The sequence below is a fragment of the Malus sylvestris genome, chromosome 9, assembly GCF_916048215.2.
Source record: "Malus sylvestris chromosome 9, drMalSylv7.2, whole genome shotgun sequence".
NCBI lineage: Eukaryota > Viridiplantae > Streptophyta > Magnoliopsida > Rosales > Rosaceae > Malus > Malus sylvestris.
Window position 1 is genome coordinate 29,280,075 of NC_062268.1, and position 21,332 is coordinate 29,301,406.

Consider the following 21,332-nt stretch of genomic DNA (forward strand, 5'->3'; position numbering starts at 1 on the left):
ATCCCACCACAGAGTCTAAACCATTTAGAATCAATTAGAAAAGAATTCATGAACTTCCTTTGGTGTAAATGTGAACCAACATAGTTAAAGAGACCCAACTAAAACTCTTAACTCTTGTCCTTTTATTTCACACATACTAACTTCACATATAACTATTTTTTTTCATTTTCCTTTCTTCTTTTCGATTTTTTCTCAAATTTTTTTTATTTTTTTATTTTAGTAACAGTAGTGGTCGTGCAATGTTAGTTCACTTAAGCTTTCGATCCAACCCTTGTAGCGAGCTTTAGGTCAATGACTCCCAAACCACAAGGGCTTGAGGGCACTAGGCGTAAAACACCCTTAAGGACTTATTAACCTGAGCTGAAAAGGCTACGAAACCAACTAACCACCCTACCCCATGCCAAAACTCTACCATTTTACGCGAGAACAAAAATTATACTTTATAACACGAATTTAATTAAAAAGATTACTTAAAAACTGCAATTTTTAAAGAAGGAGAAAGAAACAATTTTTAGAATTTAAAAACTGCAATTCCTCCAACTAGAATTACTCCAAAATTTGTCCATTTAGTCATGTTTTGCTCCAGAGGAAGTCGAAAGTCCTATATTGAAAATACAATTCAAAGTATCAAAATTCTTCCAAAATATTAACCAAAATATGCAAAGAATAGGGTAAAATATATAATATGAAATTGACTCATCAGGCTCCTCTCTGTGAGCTCTTCGATCACTATCTTTTCTCCAGTTTATGTAGATCTATCGCTTATTGATGTCAAAATCCGGTGTTGCTCGTTTGGCAGCCTAGAAAATGCAAGAAAAGGCATCAGTGTTGAAAATATTTATCTATTGATGTACATATATGTATGGATATTATTGTGCAAATCATACAACTTTACAATTGATTATCTACTTTTGTGAATTATCGAACCGAATGGTGTTTCATATCAGTTTACCTTCGTGTTATTCTATAAATTGTTGTGTTCTAACTATTGTAACTTTGAATTTTTATCATTTGTAATTACATTTCTCAGTAATCAAAAGGAGAGTAACTTGTATTTGTATCGTATTCATGCCTTAGTTATTTTTGTAGATTTTGGTTATCTTCCTCCAATTTCTCGATGGCGGGTATTTTTAACCCTACAACCCTACAACATATGGACATGGTAATGCAAATTCTTAACTGCCCTTTTTTATGTTTTCATTTGTAGGTCCCATCATATATTTCTTGTTCTATGGCTGGAAGCTATGACAATGAAGCTGTGGCTATTTTTGCTTTGGTCTTCACTTTCTATCTATATATAAGGTTAGGTTTGGTAAAAGACAACTTTATTTTATTCTGTTAGGTGCATGGTTGTTTCAAAGAATGATCTGATTCTGATGATCTGATTCTGTTGACTGTTGAGTAGGATCACCTTATGAATTTGTTTCTGATGGATCTTCCTTAGTATATACTATATATTACAGGGATTATGTTTAATGTACTTCAATATCTTCTGATTACGTTATGCAATATGCAGACACTGAATACAGGATCCCTCTTTTATGCAATTCTTAATGCCATAGCATACTTTTACATGGTAAGTATATGTTCTAATGTTGTTTGAGCTTTTGTAACCTTACATTTTCTGTCGAATTTATGTTTACTTGCATTTGTTTCATTGCTTCAGGTTTGCTCTTGGGGAGGCTACACATTTATTATTAACCTGATTCCAATGCATGTGCTTCTCTGCATTGTAACTGGTCGCTACTCATCTCGTTTATACATTGCATACGCTCCTGTAAGTATCCTCAATACTGATGATGCTATTTTTTTATTGAAAGCAAGTGGAACATGCATTTGGCGTTAAAATTGAAGAACGCATTAACATTCTCGCGCTTTGTTAGTTTGTAGCTAGAAATACTAGATGAAAAAGAATGGCGACTATAAAATTGATACATTTAAATGACTCTTGGTTCCTATTGAAATCGTAGCTTTTCTAATGTAGGTGGTCTTGGGAACATTGTTAGACGCTTTGGTGCCGGTAGTTGGATTCAATGCAGTCATGACATCAGAACATTTTGCATCCTTCTTGGTGAGCATTTCCCAACTTTCTTTTCTCATTGACTTTTTATTTTCTGATACTAGAGCTTGTCTTAGCTTTCGGTTCTTTTCAAAACACTTATAAAAGACGTCTTCATGCTGAGTTAATAAGGTTCTGAAGATGCTAGTTCACGTGTTCGTAAGAGTGTTCTTTTTTTTGGACTGAGCCACTTATATAAAGTTATAAGAGTTTGGTTTTCATTAAGCAGTTTTAAAGTATATGGTTGCTCCTTAATGGACTTAGATAATTCTTATAGAAGGTTAGCAAATATGGAGAAGCTTTGCAGTTAGTAGAACTTAAAGAAGGGGATTGCCTGAATTTGGAACTAATTTAATTAGAAGTCTGTTTTCTTCATTTTTTCCTGATGGTTTGTATGTGCAGTTCATAGCCTCAATCTTTCTTGCTATGTTTTATCGTTGCTATATTTTCTTCTGCAGGTTTTTATTATTATACATGTGGTCGCTTTCGTATACCATACCAAAGAGATTCTCTCTCCAAAAATGTTCAAAGTGACTGACCCCAGAGACTTTTGTGAGGAGAGCGATAGGATGATGATGATGAAGAATACCAAAATTATCAAGTTCAAGGATCACATGATATAGAAGCATTAAGAAATAGAATAGCAGCAAGTTTGATGAATGCATCTAATTAGACTACTTTCAAGTACATTAACAATATTGTACTAATGAATCATAGCTATTCAGTCTAAAATATTTCAATTGAAGTAGTTTGTCATACTAATTAATATTTAAGATAAAGTTTATAAATATTTTTTTTAAATAAAGTATATTTAGTAATTCACCTTTATTTGTTAAGAAAATTAAATTAATGGCACATCTAGTATTATACCATTTTTGGTCATTTCATACAGTCACAGCTGTTTTACATAAAAGTTTACCAAACATTATGATACTGCTTTTTTTTCCAAAAGCACTTTTACAAAAAAGTTTAAAAACACTCTGCTGCTTTATTTCACAGCTGCTTATTCTCACAACACAACAAAAGCAGTTTCTTTTCAAAGTACAACATTACCAAACTACTTTCCCAATATACTTTTTCGGCTTATCTTTGTCACTAATATTTCGACATGTGATTTCCGCCATTTGTGCAATAAACTAAAATTACAGTACCAAAAAAAAAAATATTAATTTGGGAACATCAAATGAACTAATGTGAAGGGTCGAAGAAGACTAAAGGAAAGTAGGGAATTGGATATGTTCCAAACCTTAGTGTTTAGAGCCTAAGAATCAACCCATCTGAGTCATTGATTGATGTGTAAAAGAAATCAAAGTTGTTGGTTTGTATGTGGTGGACCAGCAAAATAAGTTACTAGACACCATCTGATTCAATTTCTGCTGCCCAACATATCTCCAGACACTAAGGTCTAGAGCGGATCCAATTCCGCAAAGTAGGAGAAGAAAATTGCAATTGAACCTGGTGGCAAATCATTGTTATCCACCCGGACCAAGAAGGGCTATGGGGAATTTCACATTGCCCGTTGCCACAGTTAAGTAGATTTACTTGCTCAAAGCATCGAACCCGAAACCTCCCACATTTTTTTATTTATTGGAAGCCGCAGTCTGTGTCCTTACCATTAAGCCCCTTGATGAGGTTAAATTGTAATTGATTCTAGATTCTTAAATGTGTGGAATTAAATGACATGAGGTCGTCATGCATGCATGGTCAGTAGTCATGTCAAGTGGACACAATTAAATCACAAACAAAAAAGGAAAAATTACATGAATCAAGCATTAATTAATGGGAACTTTAACGAAAAGCACCCGGTACTGTTCACTTTAACGAAAAACCACATTTTTACACTAAAAAGTCATTTCTGGTACTATTCACTTTACCCTTTATTTTGTCCTTATCATTAAAACTCAAAGTTTTCAAGCCCTTTTCATTAGTTTTCCTTTAATTAATACCTAACCATCATGGGGGACCTGACTTCTCTGCCCTCCCAGTTTCCATATACTCTCATCCCCTTCTATTTGTGCGGTTACGGTTAAGCCACGTCAACATTTTATATCATTATTGCTTTTTGTCTTATTATCTCTATAAAAAAAATCAAATAAAATGTTGATGTGGTTTAACCGTAACCGTACAAAATATGAGGGGATGAGAGTGTATGAGAACTGGGAGGGCAAAGAAGCTGGGTCCCCACCATGGGACTGGGGAAGTATTGTTCTTAGTCAGGCCTCAGGACTCGAGAATATTCTTACACTTATTATATACTAGCAGATGAGCACACACTCTGTGTGTGAACAACCGCCCACCTTTTCCTACGTTCTCCTCAAGCGCAACCGCTTCAGTTCATTCAAACTATATAAAAAACATCATGATTTCACTTACGTGTATGAAAAAATGATGGTGGGATAATTTCTCTTAAGAGCAATTTCACCCCTTAAAAAAATGCACCATCACTCAGCACATTTAATCCACTCAATGAACAGTAATAGACATCAATGAACAGTAATAAACCAAATGCATCTCCACACCTAACAAAAAATAGCCTAGTCAATTTTATTAAAATATTATTATTTTTTATTATAAAATAATAAAAATAATAATTTTATTAAAAAAAAGGTAAGTCTGGAACCTCCCTCTCCATCTCTCTCTCCCTCGGGAGATTCAGATAGCTACATTTCTAATTTTCTCTCAAAATTCTCCAAAAGCTATTTTTTAACATAAAATTTCTCTAAAAATTCCTAGTTCTTAAAAGCAAATTGTCCATTTTTTTTTTTCAAAAATCCACAAGATTCTTCCAAAAACTCACCTTTTTCACTTTTACACCATTTTTTTCCCTCCTAAAAGCAAAAAGTCTCCACCTTTAGCAAGAGAGAGAGAGAGAGAAAGAGAGAGAGATGGGGGGATGTGTTGCTTCCAAGCTGGAGGAAGAAGGAGGAGTTGTGACAATTTGTAGAGAAAGAAAGCGGCGGTGGAGAAAAGATACGCCCTTGCGGAGGCGCACTATAAGTACGGCCATGCTTTGTTTGCAATGGTTGCCACCGTGGACTTCTTTGTTATAGGCTACTCTTCCCCTCCTAATCCTTACCTCCCTCTGCATCTCTCTCTCTCTCTCTCTCCCTCGTGCGTAGCGGGACCAAGGTCACCCACGAGGTGTTCGAGTTCTCCAACAGGAGGTTGAAAGTTGATGGCCCGGCTGACGTCAAATGGCCTGGCATATGGGTCTGTCGATTTTGGGCCGGTCTCTTGCCTGGCTTGGGTTAATTAGGCTGGGTACCAGCCTATTTAGCTGGCGTTGAGTGATTTGGCTGGGGGCCAGCCTATTTTGGGTGCTGGGTGTCGGGCAATCCAATTCTGTGGAACTGCTCTAATAAGTGCATATTTTTTTATCTTATGTAAATAGTTCGATATAAAATTACTATTTTGCCCTTCTTATGTAAATATTGTGTATCAAAAGTGAGGGCCAAAATAGGAAAAAAGTGGGAAAAGTTCAAAAGATACAAAATTACTATTTTGCCCTTCTCATGTCAACATTGTGTATTCAAAAGTGAGGGCAAAATTGGAAGAAAATGGAGCAAAAAGTTGACAAGCCCTCTTCTCTTAATATAATAGATTTGTATTATTTTTTAGGGAATTGTTATTGTCACTCCAAAATTCTCATTCTACATTCCAAACTTTTTATATTTAGAAAGAAAAAGAACTTGTGAGGAGTGTAAAATGAGATTTTTGGAGTGCCATTAACACATCCCATTTTTTATATTTTTTTAATAGAGTTTTGGTCACTAACACATATGAGTTCTATCTCTATTAAATAAATGTTGCAAATATATAGTAAAAATAGTATTTTTGATGGAGGTCCAGAAGGAAGTTTGTGGGTCTCAGCTCTTTTAAAACCCTAAGGGTGCGTTTGCTGCACCAGATTATCTCGGATTGGACTAGCTTCAGGGACTAAGCTAGACTGGCTTAGACTAGACTAAGCTGGACTGATTTAGTGAAGCGTTTGATGCAATGTCGGATTAAGAAGCAAAATAATTAATAAATTTTAATATTATATTTGTTTAATTCATAAAAATTATATTATATTATTAATTTATCTTTTTCTTTTTGGAAATCTCTTCCCATCTCGAAACTTCTACCATTTTTTTTCTTCCTTCCCACTCTCTCACTCCCCTCTCCCTCATTTTCTTCCCTTTTTTTTCTCCGGCCCATCGTTTTCTTCTTTCTTCCCACTCTCTCACTCCCCTCTCCTTCATTTTCTTCCTTTTTTTCTCTGGCCAACCATCTCCCTCCTCTCTCTTTTTCTCCCCCATTTCTCCCAGTTTTCTTCCTCAAAGGAGGATCTGTGCATTTTACTCCTGATTTGGACCGAAAGACCTGCAGGTCTTTCTTTTTGTTCCTCAAAGTAGAGAGAGCACTGCAAATTTGAAATCACATATCAAATTTCTACTATAATTTATGTTTTACAACTCCAAATTTGATTTCGTTTTTTCCTACAAATTTTTGGAGAATAGCATTGCAACCCAAGGTAATATATTTCTAGGTTTATCACAAATTTTGATATTTTCTGTAATTCGAAATCACATATCACAGATTTATGGGTTTATCACAGATTTTGATATTTTATGGGTTTATCGCAGATTTTGATTTTGTTTTTCCTACAAATTTCTGGATAAGAACAGCCTTTAATTGGGGTTGGATTCGTGGGACAGAGACGGAACCGAAATCTCGTACGATGTTTTATGCTCCTCTCGTTAGCAAAGCCATGGCGACTCCATTGTTCTCTTTTTTTATCCCTCTGATAGACGTTTCTAACTTTTTTGGGAGAGGAAATACGGCGAAGCTCAATTGGGATTTCTAGGAAAGGAAGGACGGCGAAGCACAGATGGGGCGAAACAGGTAGGGGTGAAGCAAAGCACAGATGGGGCGAAGCAGGGACTAGCAGTCCGCTCCTTTTCGGGGGTCTCGCTAAGATCCCCTAGCGAGAGTTTTTGTCAGAGCGAGTGAGACTTAGTCTCATTAAACCTAGTCCCTGTCGGGAACAAACATGGGATTGGACTAACCCTTAGTCCAGTCCAGTACTCTTTAGTGAGGGCAAACAAACGCCCCCTAATGGACTACACCCCTACTGTAAAATCTATTAGAATCTTATCAAATCTTAATTTGACTACACCGCTTAAATATAGAGCTGGCATTTTTTTTAACAGAAGTTGCTGAAATCGAAAATTACCAAACTTTTTGGTTTGGTTTTATCAAAATTTATTATTATTATTATTATTAAGATATTAGTGTACTTGGTTGAGATAATCTCAACCATTGGTTCATAAAGACAAACTCATTCAGTTATTCTTTCTTCCCTCTTGACTCATTCTCTCTCTTTTCCCTATGGACTCATTCTTGCTCTCATCCCTCTTGACTCAATCTTAGTCTCTCAAACCATTACCAACACTCATCAATGACTCGTCTAAGTCTTACTCTACGTCCATCTCCTCTAGTTGCTTTCTATTTTAAGTTTCAATTCGAACTTTTTTTTTATGCCATATAAATTTTGAAGTTAAATAAAATTTGGCACACAAAGTCAAACCCATAAAAATAACATCAAACTTTGGCACTCAAAGTCACTTAAATATGGGCTAAAATTAGCAGAGCCCAAAAAACTTGGCCTAACAAACAAACCACAATCCAAATTTTCAGTTTACGAAATATTCATTCAATTTCATTTTAAGTTTTTAGTTAATCAAAATTTTGTTTCGCTTACAAAACTGAAAGGGAATTGTTATTGGCACTCCAAAAATCTCATTCTACACTCCAAACTTTCTATATTTGGAAAGAAAAATACACTTGTGAGCAGTGTAGAATAAGATTTTTGGAGTGTCAATAACACTTCCCAACCGAAACCATCCCTAATTAAATATACAATTAGAAAATATAAGACATAAACGGTATTTTTTATTTTTTTAAATACAGACAATTAATGTTCAAATTATAGTAAATTGGCACTTCAAATTTCTCATTATACACTCCAAACTTTCGTAGAATGAGATTTTTGAAGTGCCAATAACAATTCCCTAATTAAAATTAAAAATCAAAATATTTACAAAGCTTTCGAAAAATAAATGAAATAAAAATCTCCCCCACCCCTCCCCCAACATCCCAAATCTCCCATCCCGGGCCTCCTCCCTCCCCCACATCCCTTTTTTCTTCAGGGCCGTCTCTGACATTTTGAAAGCCCTATGCGAAATTTATGAAAGGGCACCTTTTTAAGATAGTTTTTATTTTTTTAAAAGTAGGAGAATATATTGGTACTAGAAAATAATAACTTAAATCAAAACAACTTTTAGGACTCACTGATTGTAAGTTTACAAATGTCATTAAATAAGTAAAAAGAGTTACAGACATAACTTTCACTAAATAATAAAAAACATTTCAATCTTAAGCAACCAAATAAAGAAAACAAAATCTTAAAAAACTCTAACTTTAAAGTTTCACTTGAATATATAGCATTATTATATAATAAAATTGAAAAGAAAATCGTTTTTTAATGTGTTGTTATTGGGACTCCTACTATCTCATTGTGCACTCCAAATTTTTGTATTTAGAAAGAAAAAAAATTTACACTTACAAAAAGTACACTATAAGATTTTAAAGTACTAATAAAAGTATATTTTTAACATATAACATTATTACATATAAATATAAGATATCAAATTTTGTTGGGGGTCCAGTGCGATTGCACATTTCGCTCCCCCTCAACGCCGCCTCTGCTTTTCTTTGGGGTATTACCCAAACCCAAACGACATGTTCAGCCCCTAAAAAAGGCAAGTAAATAGAGCCGTTAGAAACAGCGAACTGCCGAGCGGTCACATAGTTGGCCGTTGGCCACCAAATTCAAAAAATCAGACCGTTAGAGAGATCCTTCCCCTAACGTTATACTCCAATCCCCCAGACTCGCACCCACTCAGACGCTCTCTCTCCCTCTCTCTCTTTCATTTATTCATTATTCTCTATTCATTTCTTCATTAATCTTCCAGATCTTTCTAATTCCTCCTCTGGAATCCCCAACCCCAAACAACAAGTTTTCGAAAACGAGGAAATGGCCGAGCAAGAACCCAACGCGCCGGCTCCGACGGCGACGGGGATGATCGTCGATGATACGTACGAGTTCTCGGCTCCGCGTTTCTTTGACTTCATAAAGGAGGAGAGCGAAGATGACCGCCGCAAGGCCGAGCTCTGGTTTGACTGCGCACTCGCTTATGCTCCTTCACGTACGTCTGCTTCCCTAATGCCTCCTTCTATCTTACTTTTCTTCTATTACAGTTGTGCTTTATAGCCTTACACCTGTGTGTTTATTGCGTCTTCTTTGTTAGGGTTTCTCTCAGATCTGTTGATTCGGATTTTAGGGCTTTTCGCTTTTCTTCTCTCAATTGTGTAAAATTTCTGTAAAATTATTGGATTTTGAGGGTTTTAATTTTGGTTTCGTGGCCAATTTTGTCACAATTCCAAACGTTTCTTGCAATTGAAATAGATTAGGAAGCGATACCGCAATCTGGATGCTTGCTCTGCTTTATGGAGTTTGATTATCAGAAAAGTTTGCTAGGTTGTGCTTGCTCGCAGAAGATTAAGGGCTGATATCTTTTTACTTTTTCTGTTAAGAATAGAGAGAGGGGATTCTGAGAGAGACCAAGAAAGTTCTCAATTAGGCATCAATCTTAGGCATTTAAGGAAGTTGTTACTTGTAAAAAGGAATTAGATTTAAACTTTCCGGATTGCCGTTCTTTCTTTCCCAAATTTGTTGCAGAATTTGAACTAGGTTTTATGGTATGAACTTGCCTGGAATTTTCGTTTGACGGAACAATGGATATTCAATTTGTGCTTTTGGATGATTTTTGTCTTTGATCAATAAGAACCGTGGCAATGTTCTGTTTGTAATGGGACTTATATATTTTTGTGCAGCTTTTATGCCTAAGATCAAGGCTGGTAGATCCTTTACGATCGAGAGCATGTGTGACTTTGGTGAAGCAGAGCAAATGCAGAATGTGGTAGTGTTTTACGTCCTTTTGTTCTTTACTATAAAACTTGGACTTGTTTTGCAACTCTCCAACTCTCTAACTTCATGGTTGTTTATATTTTGCAGAACTTGGAATCATCATCTGACTTAAAAGCTGATGGTAAGTCTATCGAAACTAAGCCTAAATCAGACATCATGCCTGCTGTAGTTGCTGATAAGTCTATCGAAACTGAGCCTAAATCAGAGATCGTGCCTGCTGAAGTGGTCGAAACAATCCCCAGGGAAGCGAAAGAAGAAAGCAACATAAGCCAATTCATAGTATTAATTTCAACTTTACTCTTCTGAAAAACCATTTTTCTTGATTGCGTTTGGCATCTAATCATACTCTTAACTCCTTTAGGTCTCAGCTGATAAGAGTATTAGCCAAGTTGACAAAGAGGAAGACAAATGCACTAGTGGAAATGGAAGGTTAGGGGTCCTCTTAAGCTTTGTCTTGAGTCTCTTGACTCGTACTAGTGGATTAGAATACAACGTTGAGCTCGACGATTTCTTATTCCTTACTTTCTGTTTTGCAGTGTTTTGGGTACAGTATCTTCAAATAAGAAAGCTGTTTTGATCAGTGGTAAGGAGAATAGTAAACCTATCATTCAAGTTGAAATTGAAGCTTGCACTCCAAAACCACCCATGAGTTATTCCAAGAAGCACCAGACTGCTAAAAAAATAGCAAGCATGGTCAGAAACCCATCAGCACTGAAGCAAAAAAGTCACTTACAATCATCCCAAACCAAAAACATTAAACCAAATAGTGTGAAAAGGTTGGTGTGTGTACGTTTTTCCTGATTGATGTGTTGATTTATTCTAACAGTCATGACTGATTAGCTACTTAACTTGAAATTCTAGAGAAACACATGTGAAGAATGCAACTGGAACTCCACTTTTAGTTCAGGAAAATCAGGCGATAAAGCGGCAGAAATTGGACGAAGGAAGATCTAGACAGGTAACCTTTACTCCTGTACCGCTTTTTCGACTTGACTGTGACAGCATTTACCCTAATTCTTTTCCCTTATGTCTTCTAAAAAAAACAGATTCTTCATCCCAAACCCCACGCATTGCCCCACAAGTCAAAACTGGGTCATACATGTTCTTCAGCTGCTGTGAAAAAAGAGGACCGAAAAGTTTATGTTAGGGAACCTGCATCACCATTTGTTTCGATGGCCGAAATGATGAAAAGGTTCCAATCAAGTACCAGAGACTTGTCATTGCCGCATGTAAAGCATCTTTCTCCATCTGCCTCGTTGAGTTCTTTTTCATGCCTCCACATATTTTTCATGTTAATGATGAAAGACGATGCTGTTTATATTTTTCAGACGAAACCCAAACTCACCTTGACTAGGCCTAAGGAGCCTGAATTTGAAACATCCCAGCGTGTTCGCTCAGTGAGAGTAAAGAGTACTGCTGAGCTTGAAGAAGAGATGATGGCTAAAATTCCAAAGTTTAAGGCTCGACCATTAAACAAAAAGGTAACTTGTAATTTTATACTCTTCTGTTTCATTTGCGGTATATATCTGTTGGGTTTATTGGATCATTATTGCTCATTACAGATTCTAGAATCCCCATCGTTGCCTGCAATGCCAAGAAGTACGCCCCAGCCACCGGAATTTCACGTAAGTTGCTGTGGATTGGATGTTAGAAAAAAGGACATACAATGTTGCAGTGGTGATTGTAAGTCTCTTATGTCTAATTGTTGCAGGAATTCCATTTGGAGACAATGGCAAGGGCCAATCAGAATGCAGAAACATCCTCGATAGCTTCAACCGAAATGTCTCGTCAGGTATAGACAGAATCAGATTTGCTATTTCCATTTTTTGTTCTCGATAAGCCAGTTGAGGTATCTCATTGATAATGTTCTCTTTCTGTGTTGAAATACAGAATAATCCATGGAAGCCTCATCATCTTACTGAACCTAAAACCCCTATGCTACACACATCATTGAGGGCTCGTCCACCCAGGGTGAAAAGTTCGTTGGAAATTGAACAGGAAGAACTCGAAAGAATCCCAAAATTCAAGGCCAAGCCTTTGAATAAGAAGGTATGTCCAGTCCAGCCCTTCAATTCTGCTTGATGGTATTCATCTTGGAAACATTAGGAATTGAACTGATTTATCAAAATGTTCTTTCCTTTTGGACATTGTTCACAGATATTTGAAAGTAAAGGAGATATGGGGGTGTTCTGTAATGCAAAGAAACATGTGACCAAACCTCAGGAATTCCATTTTGCAACAAATGAAAGGATACCGCTGCAATCTTCGTCTGTTGTTGATCTACTTGATAAAGTAAGTGAAACGATTCTTACCGATCCTACTGCAGACGTAGCATACCAAAGAAAAGTAGTATCTGTACAGCTTCTCTTATGCATCATTTGTTTTGTTTTCCAGCTGTCGCTAAACTCAGAGCTTCACCATAATCCAGTTCCGAGAAACACAATGCCAAACCCATTCCATCTCCACACAGAGGTATGATAATTCCTTTCGTTTCCTCCAGCATTATAGAAGTTAGGGTCATTCAGTGATGCATGCAGTCTGCTCACAACCTGCGTATTGGTTTTTTTGTTTACGTCATCAGGAAAGAGGGGCCGAGAAAGAAAGGAAATTCATTACTGAAGTTTGGCACAAGCAATTGGAAGAAGAAAGAGCAAGGGTTCCAAAAGCTAATCCATATCCTTATACTACAGATTACCCTGTGGTACAGATACTTATTAATTTGTTTTTCTGAGTTTAATTACACGAAATTGGAACAATGATGGTTAAATGATGATTCCTGTTGTTCTAATGCAGATCCCACCCAAGCCAGAGCCCAAGCAATGCACAAAACCAGAACCTTTCCAACTAGAGAGTTTAGTGAGGCATGAGGAGGAATTGCAAAGGGAAATGGAAGAGAGACAGCGGAAGGAGAAAGAAGAAGCCCAGATAAGAGTGTTCAAGGCACAACCAATCTTGAAAGAGTAAACAAACTTACATTGTTCAGGATTTGATTGTCCAAGTCTTAAAGAGACGAGTGACTGATATCCCCTTGTTTGTATGCAGGGACCCAATTCCTGTTCCCGAAAAAGAGCGCAAGCCTCTCACCCAAATTCAGGAGTTCAATCTCCAAGTTGATCATCGAGCTGTTGATAGAGCCGAATTTGATCAAAAGGTTAGGGAGAAAGAGATGATGTACAAGAGATACAGAGAAGAGAGCGAGGCAGCGAGAATGGTATGTGTGTTTTTCATACGTACTTTTTGCTGCATAGTTGTTAGTAAACTTGCATCATTTGATTTGACATGTACTCGAAAATTGTCTACTTACTGTTTGCAGGTCGAGGAAGAAAAGGCACTGAAACAACTCAGAAGGACATTGGTACCCCATGCAAGGCCGGTGCCCAACTTTGAGCATCCATTTTGTCCCCTAAAGTAAGGAAGAATGCAATCTTAACTGTTGCTGCTGCATTATTTCAATGACTAGTTGATTGATTGGTGCGTTTTATGATATAATAGGTGCCCAAGGGAAGCAACAAAACCGAAATCACCACATCTACGTGTGCTCCAGCGAAAAGAAAGACGAAAAATGATGATCAACTCTGCAGTTTCCAGCGCTGCAGCACAGATGCGATGAAACCTTTCCCTACATTACCATGTGTGGCTGTTGTTCAAGAACTCTTGAACCCTGTACAAGGGCCGTTCGAGTTGATGTGATCAAATTTTTACTAGCAGCATTAGTGTACCATTCTGTTTGTTAAAGGCGACCGAACGCAATTCTTTTGCTGTAAAGTTTCAGTTAACATGTAAAACCAATTCTTATATCAATGTTAAACATAGCGTAATTCTTTCGGTATTATTGTACCCTGCAGATGGACGAAAAGCAAATTATCCGAAAAGGCGAAAACTCAAAGCCACGAAGCTTTCTTCCTTTGATTGCTTCATTTTCAATTAAACTTTGTTGCTCTAGAGAAGCTTCACGTTGTTTCTCAGCTGTTAGGAGTCCTGGAGGACGGAACAAGTTCATTCTGCTTCACCATCACCATCTCCGTGTTTCCGTTTCACATTTGGAGCAGCTAAAAAACCCGAGATAAAACGAGAGGCCAGGCGTTTCATGAACCTGCATTAGCTTAGTTACACAGAACTTGTGGACACAAAATTAAACTATTATACAAACTAGTGTTTTACAACACAAAGAATACAGGAAACAATGTCTCAACTGGGGATCAATGCATCCCGGTATCTATATATCTTCAACCACATTTACAGCAACTCTGATATCAACGGCCAATATAACAATTTTCTCGTCCGAATTCATTTGGCAAGTTCACAATTTTCTAACTAATCTCCTTCCGCCTGTATGCTATAATCTGAAAAGAGTAACAAACCCACTCATATTATATACTTCGCGCAGTTTAAAACAATCAAATGTAATGCAACGATGTATGTCGGAGTATTCCTTCCGGTTAAATAAGAGAAAAATTCAACCAGCTAATGCATTTTGTTATTTGCACAGTATGTGCTATAAATTTTGGACAAGAACCCTTCTTATGTCTACTCACCAAATAGTCCCTGCAAGAAATGCTATTGGCTCTAACCTCTGCCAAAGTTTCTTCTTCTTGCAGAATTTTCAGGTCATTTTTGACCGGATCTATCACAGAATCCGGATCCAATTCCTCATCATCAGAAATGTGATTGAAACTCTGCGGCACTTCCAATAATTCAACTTCTTCAGCCCTCAACGATGTCTGGTGAGAAACATACTGTACAGAAAATAAAAATTACACAGGCACTGGAAATATTTTGTAAAATAGAACAATACCAAATATATAGAGCGGTAGATTAACATTTTGACAATGAACCAAAGCTCCTAGAAAATTTAAGGCTAGTCAGAGTTTCAAATGAATCCAGTATATATTTTCTATCAATTGTATGCACACAAATATTCCAGCACAAGATGAGGTAAAGAGGCATAACAAGCAAGTTTCACAGACAAGGCGTTATAACTCTCATCCAAACAAGCATAAGAATAAAATTTGCATGCTACATAGTCAAAGGAAGTCTGCCAAATGAAATTTACATCTTTAAAAGTTTAAGGTTAGTAATATCAGGAGAATAATCTTACTTCACAAAGGTGCTTCACTGACAAACTCGGCCGACAGCAAAGGTGTGGCTGCTGCAACTTTGGTGTACGACTTGTATCCTTAGGAACAAGCAAGAGATGAACATCTAACTGCAGACAAAGAAGTATTTCATCAGAGGAAACAAAACCACAATAAAGAAAGCAGTGCAGTTTATAATTTGTCAATGTGGTGCTCAGAGAAACCCAGAATAACTAGTTATTTGTATGATAGTATCTCATTCCATCTGCCCTGGAGAAACTAAAATTCAGCAAGAGTACTGCATGGGTGGCACATGCAATTAATGGACCTACTAACGACCAAACAAATAGTCCAACAGCATTTCTCTATACCTCATCATTATTTTCCTCTAAGCTCCGGAGATAATCAACCAACTTCGATATGCGAGTGCTCCGAGAATTCTTACTGTTGCAACCACTAGCAATGCCATGCCGTGTGTGACTCCGGGCACCACCCCGCCCCCAAACAAGCATTTCAGAGCTCCAGACAACACCAGGTGAAATTCCGTGGTTCTCTCGTTTCCCTTCTATATCATTTTCAGTGCATCCTCCACTTGAATTGGCCAGAGATGAAGTAGGCTGAGAGGATCGAAATCCTGCCCGTCTTCTCCGCCGTCTTGGCCTAACTTCACGCCGGTCATCAGTGGAAGATAAATTTTTTCCCATGTTATTATTGTCATTGTCATTATCATCCTCATTGTCTTTATATCCTTGAATATCAGTGGCTCGAGAGTTCCGTCTCCTTAAAACAGAACTCCGACTATTGCGCTGCGGTCTCACAGGAAACGAATCTGGTGTATCTTTTCCAGATGCGCGTCTCTTGATTAGAGCTTCTGATTGTTGTTCAAAAACTTTGGCAATTGATGCTTGGATCTGTATTGGAGCAATAATATGGAACCAGGAACAAAACTCAGTATGAAGTATGAACCTATTTAGAGAGCCAAAAAAATTATTAAAAAAAACAAAACATTAAAAAGCACGTAAGGTCATTGGTCTTGCTCCATTGCGTTGGTCCTTGGGGATCAATGAGTGGGCTCATTGACATGTTCCACCAAGCAGATCTTAGAATGAGGGGAAAAGGCCTGCTTTCTTTGGGCGAGGGTTAAGCTTAATGGTTTGAAGATAATTTCTTACTGATAAAACCACATATTGTAATGTGAAATAATTACCATATCTGGAGAACATATTTCTTGGGTAGTGGCATGTCCCAAGAAAGATGCTATGCGATACTTCATAATTAAAATTGTCAGCGAAGAAAACACCACCATCCAAATCTTAGGAAGAAAACTTTTACCCAAAAAAACAAAAGAAAACTAACCTGCTCGTTCCGAGTCCTCTCCTCCTGATGGAAAGCCAATTCCTGAACCATGTTGCAAATTTATTAGACTACACTCATCTATATGAAGTCAAAAACATGTGTAACATTCACAAAACAAAAATACCTAACTAAAACTACAGCATTTTGAGAAATAAATTTGAGAACAAATTAAATTCCTACTCATTCATTTATTGTGTTTGTGTGTGTGTGTGTGTATTGTGCGGTTGACTAAAACTTAATTAAGCAAAAATCATGTCCGTGACAAATCAACTAACAACATAACTGGCATATTTGTTATTTAAATATCTTATAGTCCAAAAATGTATCAAATGAAAAAAATATAATCTGTTAATAATTTGATATTCATCCATTCAAGTTTATGAACTTAAAAGTTCATTGTAATGACACTAATTTGAAGTATCCTCTCTACTTCAGTTGTCAATGTTCTACAAAACATAAAAGTACAACAGCTAAACTTATACCTCCTCCTCATACTTCTCAATATCTGGATATAAAGCTGCTATTAGGGCATCATACTTTGGATCATCTCTCAATGAACGCCGACTTGCACAGTGTGTGCGACAAGCAGGACACTCATTGTTCCTGAAATTATATATCAAGCTAAATAAATAAACTTGATTGGTTCTCAACTTGTATTCTAATATATTTTTTCATTCTTTTAATCAGAGAATAACAAAAAGTTAAGAGGGAAAGCGCTCAACAGTATATACCCCATTCGCATTGACTTGTCGATACATTCCCTGCAAAACCTGTGTAGGCATCCCATTACAGTTCGTGTTTTCTTAATAATTCCTGTCCAGGAGAAGAAATCAAAAAATGATTGCTTACTAGATTGATAACCCATTATGGATAGCAGAAGAGGAAATGTAAGCAAGCAACAAGAGATGAAACAAGAAGCAGAATCAGAGTCTTCTTCTTTAACAAAACTGCAACAACATAGTAGTTTACCAGAACATTAGAAATACACATCCAAATGGCTGGTGATGTTTAATGAGAACTTCTGGGAAAAGGTGGTATTAGATCTTGGAAAATCTACACAGGTCTTCAATGTGTATGTTAAATTCAACTAATATCCTCTCTTCAATAATTGATAGATTCAAACAATGCTTACTCCTGTCAAAATTTCAAATCCCAAAAAGTTCACCTAATTGTTCGATGCTCTAAGTTCAATAAATACTCCATGTCCTAAAGAAGAAGATAGTCTCTGTATAGTTTTTAAAATTTCAAATTTTCATTAAGTCTTTAGACACCCATGTAGTAGTCTAGCACTAAGTCTTCCTTAAGAAGTCTCTGCAATATCTGTATAGACCCACAAATATCTGCATTCAAACATTTACATACACCTGCCTAGCAGCTATTCGTGGGCCATCAACAGTATTATGAAACATGAAATATTGCAGAGCCATTCTTTTTGTCTAATTGAAACACCAGAACAATATGATACAGTTATACATACTGCACAGAGCACAAGATGTCTGTCTCCCTCGACTTCTTGGTAGTAGTATCCAATAACCAATCAGAAATTCCCCTCCTGCCAAGATAGAGGGGAACAAATTGTACACATGATGCTAACTTCCAACCATTCAGAAATGGTACTAGTATGTTAAGCAGGTGCATAATGACATAAACTTGGGTCACCTTGGAATCAACCTGACTACCTAACAGAGACTTTTCATTCTCTTTCACTATAGAACACAATCTTAGCTAGTACCCAATGAATGAAATAGAGGCCCTACAAGTAAACTCAAACAAAGTTTAACAAAATAAAACTACAAGAAAAGCATCTTGGATAGAGTGGAACAAATCTGGAACAGAAGAATACAGGAAACAGAACCGAAGAACCTAGATGAAACAAATTAAGAAAGCAACTGCAGAACAGCAGCAAAAACTTTAAAAATGACCCAAGAGCATCAAAAAGCATTTCAAAACAGTCCCATATAGCCCCAAAAAATGAGGCAGAAATTCCAATCAGCAACTAGAAGGGCCAGAACAAAGGGCCTGCCAAGAATTCAGCATCAAGCAAGAAAAAATAAGGTCACATGTGCGTAGACAGGAAATACATAAAAACATGGTTTTATGACCGAAATTGAGAAAAATAAGAAGGTAAAGCATCCCTAGAAGCTGGCCATGACTGGGAACCCTCGTTGGGGGCGCAAAGGTGATTAGGAGTGGTGGCGGGTAGAAGGTATGCTACAGTCTGCTTTCTTGTGGAAGCAGGGTGGGCAACTACTATGGATTAACCATCACCAAAAAAGAACTTGATTCTGGTGTTTCACAACCTATCAGGCACCAAAATCTCACATTTACATAAAAATCATTGTTATACTTCCAAATCCTCTCACAGAGGCAGCTAGACAGAGATGATTCATTCTGGATATTTATATCATTGTAATTCTGGTTCTCTATTTATGGTTTAGAGAAGATTCATTCCAAATATTTATATCCTTGTAATTTCCCACCTGCCACTGTTTGCTGAATATCTTGTAATTCTGTTTCTCAGTATTCAGAATGAATCTTCTATAAACCTATCAGGCTATCTGTCAACGGCATGCCATTTGCAAAACAATATATCACCGAGGTTTTCTCACTTCTTCAACTAAGTCACACCCTTCTTAGCCTTCCTCTTGTTATAGACTAATCACAAACTGATAGTCAGTTTTGTTGACAAGATGAAGGATGTATGGAGCCAACCAAATTATTCACCTGGCAGGCCCTACACAGTTTGCCTCAGAAGATACCACATTGAATTTTATAGTTTGAAGACAGTGGTGGAACTACAACGAACACTAAAAGAATCGGCAAAAGACAATTCATTCACTACCTCACTGAGAATCGATGACAACAATGCAGGCATGCAATGCAACAACAAGAACCCAAGTGCATAGCAAAATTAGCAGTTAACCACCATCGAAAAGAAAAGTGAATTAGTAATTAAGCTATGTATGCAGGTGCATTACATCGTAGTGCAATAATTAATTGTTATTTACAACCTTAAAGCAAGCAACACTCATGTTTTCTGGGCAGAAAAGAAAGAGAGAGAAAAAAATCCATATGCCACAAGGGGGAATCTTCATCAGTTGAGTCCAGTAAGTGAACACATAGCAGTTGTAAGATTAAAGCATGACATCTCATTTAAACTCAAAAGGTTGAGAAGCAAAAGTTACCAAGACATATTGGACAGTGTACATCTTTACGGAGTTCTGGCAGTTGTATGAATATAAATCTGCAAGGGCACAAGAAGTACATAGACTCATTTCTCAGAAATACAAAAAGGTGCAATATTCAAATTATATATATACATTAATACACACACACAGATATATATATATATATATATATATGATGATATACAAGAACAGTTTATAACAGAACATTACCAGAAAATAGGAAATCAGAAAACTAGTCACTGCCTTGTCGAATTTTAATATATCGGTGAATACAAGCACAAGATCCCAACATAGAACAATCACTCAAGCATTATATCAAGCAGAACCACAATTTGGTTGGTAATACCCCATTTGACAACCAACGACGAACCGATATTTATCAAATCAAAACCAATTTTCAATTTTTACTATACCAAGAGACGTCGAAAGCCCATCAACATTCAACACACTGAGCTTTCATAAACTGCTCGAAAATGGTGGCAGAATCAGCATGAATCTACAACTAGCTAGCTAGCTATTACCCAAATAAGATATTTAAGTACGACATTGAACAAAGTAAAAGAGAGGGAGAGAGTACTCGGGAGTTTCTTGAGAAGTAGAAGATGCGCTGCCATCAGAATCTGAAGTGGGAAAATAAAGCAAAAAACTTGTTAAGTTAATCAATCGAGAACCAGAAGAGGACCCAGATGAAATAGGGATTGGGAGAGAGAGATGATATGTAACCGGCATCGTGTTCGTCGTCTTCATCTTTTTCTTCTACTGCTACTTCTTCTTCTTCCTCTTCTTCTTCTTGTTGCAGCAGTTGGTGTTCATCTTGTGGTCGAGATTGCTTGGGTCGTTGGTGGTGGCGATGGTCTTCATCGTCGCTGTGCTGCTCTGGTGACGAACGCTTCTGTGAAGGCATTGAGGTATTCTATTGCATACGATAACACAGACACAGATCGATGGAAACACACACAGATCTATGGATCGGTGGATGTGTCTCTGTGTGAAGGCGTTTCTCTCTCTCTCGCACGCACACACGCTGCTTTTGCCTAATAGAAGAATAAAATAACCAAATTTACAGGAACCGTAAAAAGTTAAAAAAAATTGGCTAGTTATCGATCAGTCGAAAGAAAATATGGACTGTTTCGAGTTCTACGTTCTAAGCTGTTGAGTCATTTTTTTAGGCTCGAAATGGGTGGATAATCGTAGTTGTTGATTAGAAGAAAGAAAATATGGGCAGTTTTGAGTTCGATGCTCTGAGTTGCTGAGTCTGTTTGCCATAAGTAAGGTGAAATTTCTCATAATCTTTCTTGGGCTTGAAAGGGATGGATAATCATGACTTGTCACTAGTTGTCCTCTTTCTTTTTTTTTAATATATCGATCCAACAAAAGAAAATATCTAATTATTTTATATTTTTTATCATTCAGGGTATATTTAGTAAAATCAAATTTTGATTACAATTATAACAAATTTAAAAGAGTAGTTAAAATTCTATATGGGTTCTAAATTTTGGTTATATTTTTAAAATTTTCATTAAAATGTTATTCACAGTACAAATTTATAGTTTGAACGGTCTATTTTCTATATTACCATCTAAAGATTATTTTAAGAAAAATTCATTTAATTTTGAAGACCA

General features: G+C 36.8%; 2 protein-coding genes, 1 long non-coding RNA gene and 1 pseudogene across 4 annotated transcripts; 2 read left to right on the plus strand and 2 right to left on the minus strand.

Moving 5' to 3' along the window:
- The first annotated feature begins 1,146 nt into the window (after positions 1–1,146).
- LOC126583193 (dolichyl-diphosphooligosaccharide--protein glycosyltransferase subunit STT3A-like) lies at positions 1,147–2,855 on the plus strand (annotated as a pseudogene).
- Positions 2,856–8,927: 6,072 nt separating this feature from the next.
- On the plus strand, positions 8,928–13,920 carry LOC126583183 (protein TPX2-like). Its single transcript, XM_050247495.1, has 18 exons — positions 8,928–9,309; positions 9,998–10,083; positions 10,179–10,370; positions 10,453–10,520; positions 10,628–10,867; positions 10,953–11,049; positions 11,138–11,320; positions 11,420–11,572; positions 11,654–11,716; positions 11,803–11,883; positions 11,982–12,140; positions 12,249–12,383; positions 12,486–12,563; positions 12,673–12,792; positions 12,885–13,051; positions 13,134–13,302; positions 13,405–13,499; positions 13,584–13,920. Exons 1-18 carry the CDS (start codon positions 9,138–9,140, stop codon positions 13,699–13,701), a joined length of 2,376 nt encoding a protein of 791 aa, XP_050103452.1. The 5' UTR covers positions 8,928–9,137; the 3' UTR covers positions 13,702–13,920.
- Positions 12,194–13,163, minus strand: LOC126583195 (uncharacterized). The gene is made up of 2 exons (XR_007609691.1): positions 13,066–13,163; positions 12,194–12,640 (listed from the first exon to the last, which is right to left on the minus strand). It is a non-coding gene; the product is annotated as an uncharacterized LOC126583195 (long non-coding RNA).
- Positions 13,921–14,209: 289 nt separating the features above from the next.
- On the minus strand, positions 14,210–20,754 carry LOC126583185 (putative E3 ubiquitin-protein ligase RING1a). 2 transcript variants are annotated; one of them, XM_050247500.1, is made up of 10 exons: positions 20,434–20,753; positions 20,288–20,330; positions 19,708–19,766; positions 17,254–17,335; positions 17,005–17,125; positions 16,523–16,564; positions 15,538–16,077; positions 15,190–15,297; positions 14,627–14,827; positions 14,210–14,434 (listed from the first exon to the last, which is right to left on the minus strand). In XM_050247500.1, the coding sequence occupies exons 1-10, from the start codon at positions 20,612–20,614 to the stop codon at positions 14,402–14,404; spliced, it is 1,410 nt and encodes a 469-aa protein (XP_050103457.1). In that variant the 5' UTR covers positions 20,615–20,753; the 3' UTR covers positions 14,210–14,401. The 2 variants fall into 2 exon arrangements, with proteins under 2 accessions (XP_050103457.1, XP_050103456.1); XM_050247499.1 differs by lacking the exon at positions 14,210–14,434 and having other exon boundaries at positions 14,436–14,827; positions 20,434–20,754.
- Between the last annotated feature and the right edge of the window lie 578 nt (positions 20,755–21,332).

What these genes read in the sequence shown, in the direction of transcription:
- LOC126583185 (XM_050247499.1), bottom strand. Translation starts at nt 20,614, where the DNA reads ATGCCTTCACAGAAGCGTTCGTCACCAGAGCAGCACAGCGACGATGAA. An exon ending in ACACTGTCCAATATGTCTTG is followed by an intron (nt 17,336 to 19,707) that starts GTAACTTTTGCT and finishes TCTCCTGGACAG; the next exon opens with GAATTATTAAGAAAACACGA. An exon ending in GACAAGTCAATGCGAATGGG is followed by an intron (nt 17,126 to 17,253) that starts GTATATACTGTT and finishes ATATAATTTCAG; the next exon opens with GAACAATGAGTGTCCTGCTT.
- LOC126583183 (XM_050247495.1), top strand. Translation starts at nt 9,138, where the DNA reads ATGGCCGAGCAAGAACCCAACGCGCCGGCTCCGACGGCGACGGGGATG. An exon ending in CCCAGCCACCGGAATTTCAC is followed by an intron (nt 11,717 to 11,802) that starts GTAAGTTGCTGT and finishes TAATTGTTGCAG; the next exon opens with GAATTCCATTTGGAGACAAT. An exon ending in CCAAGCCTTTGAATAAGAAG is followed by an intron (nt 12,141 to 12,248) that starts GTATGTCCAGTC and finishes CATTGTTCACAG; the next exon opens with ATATTTGAAAGTAAAGGAGA.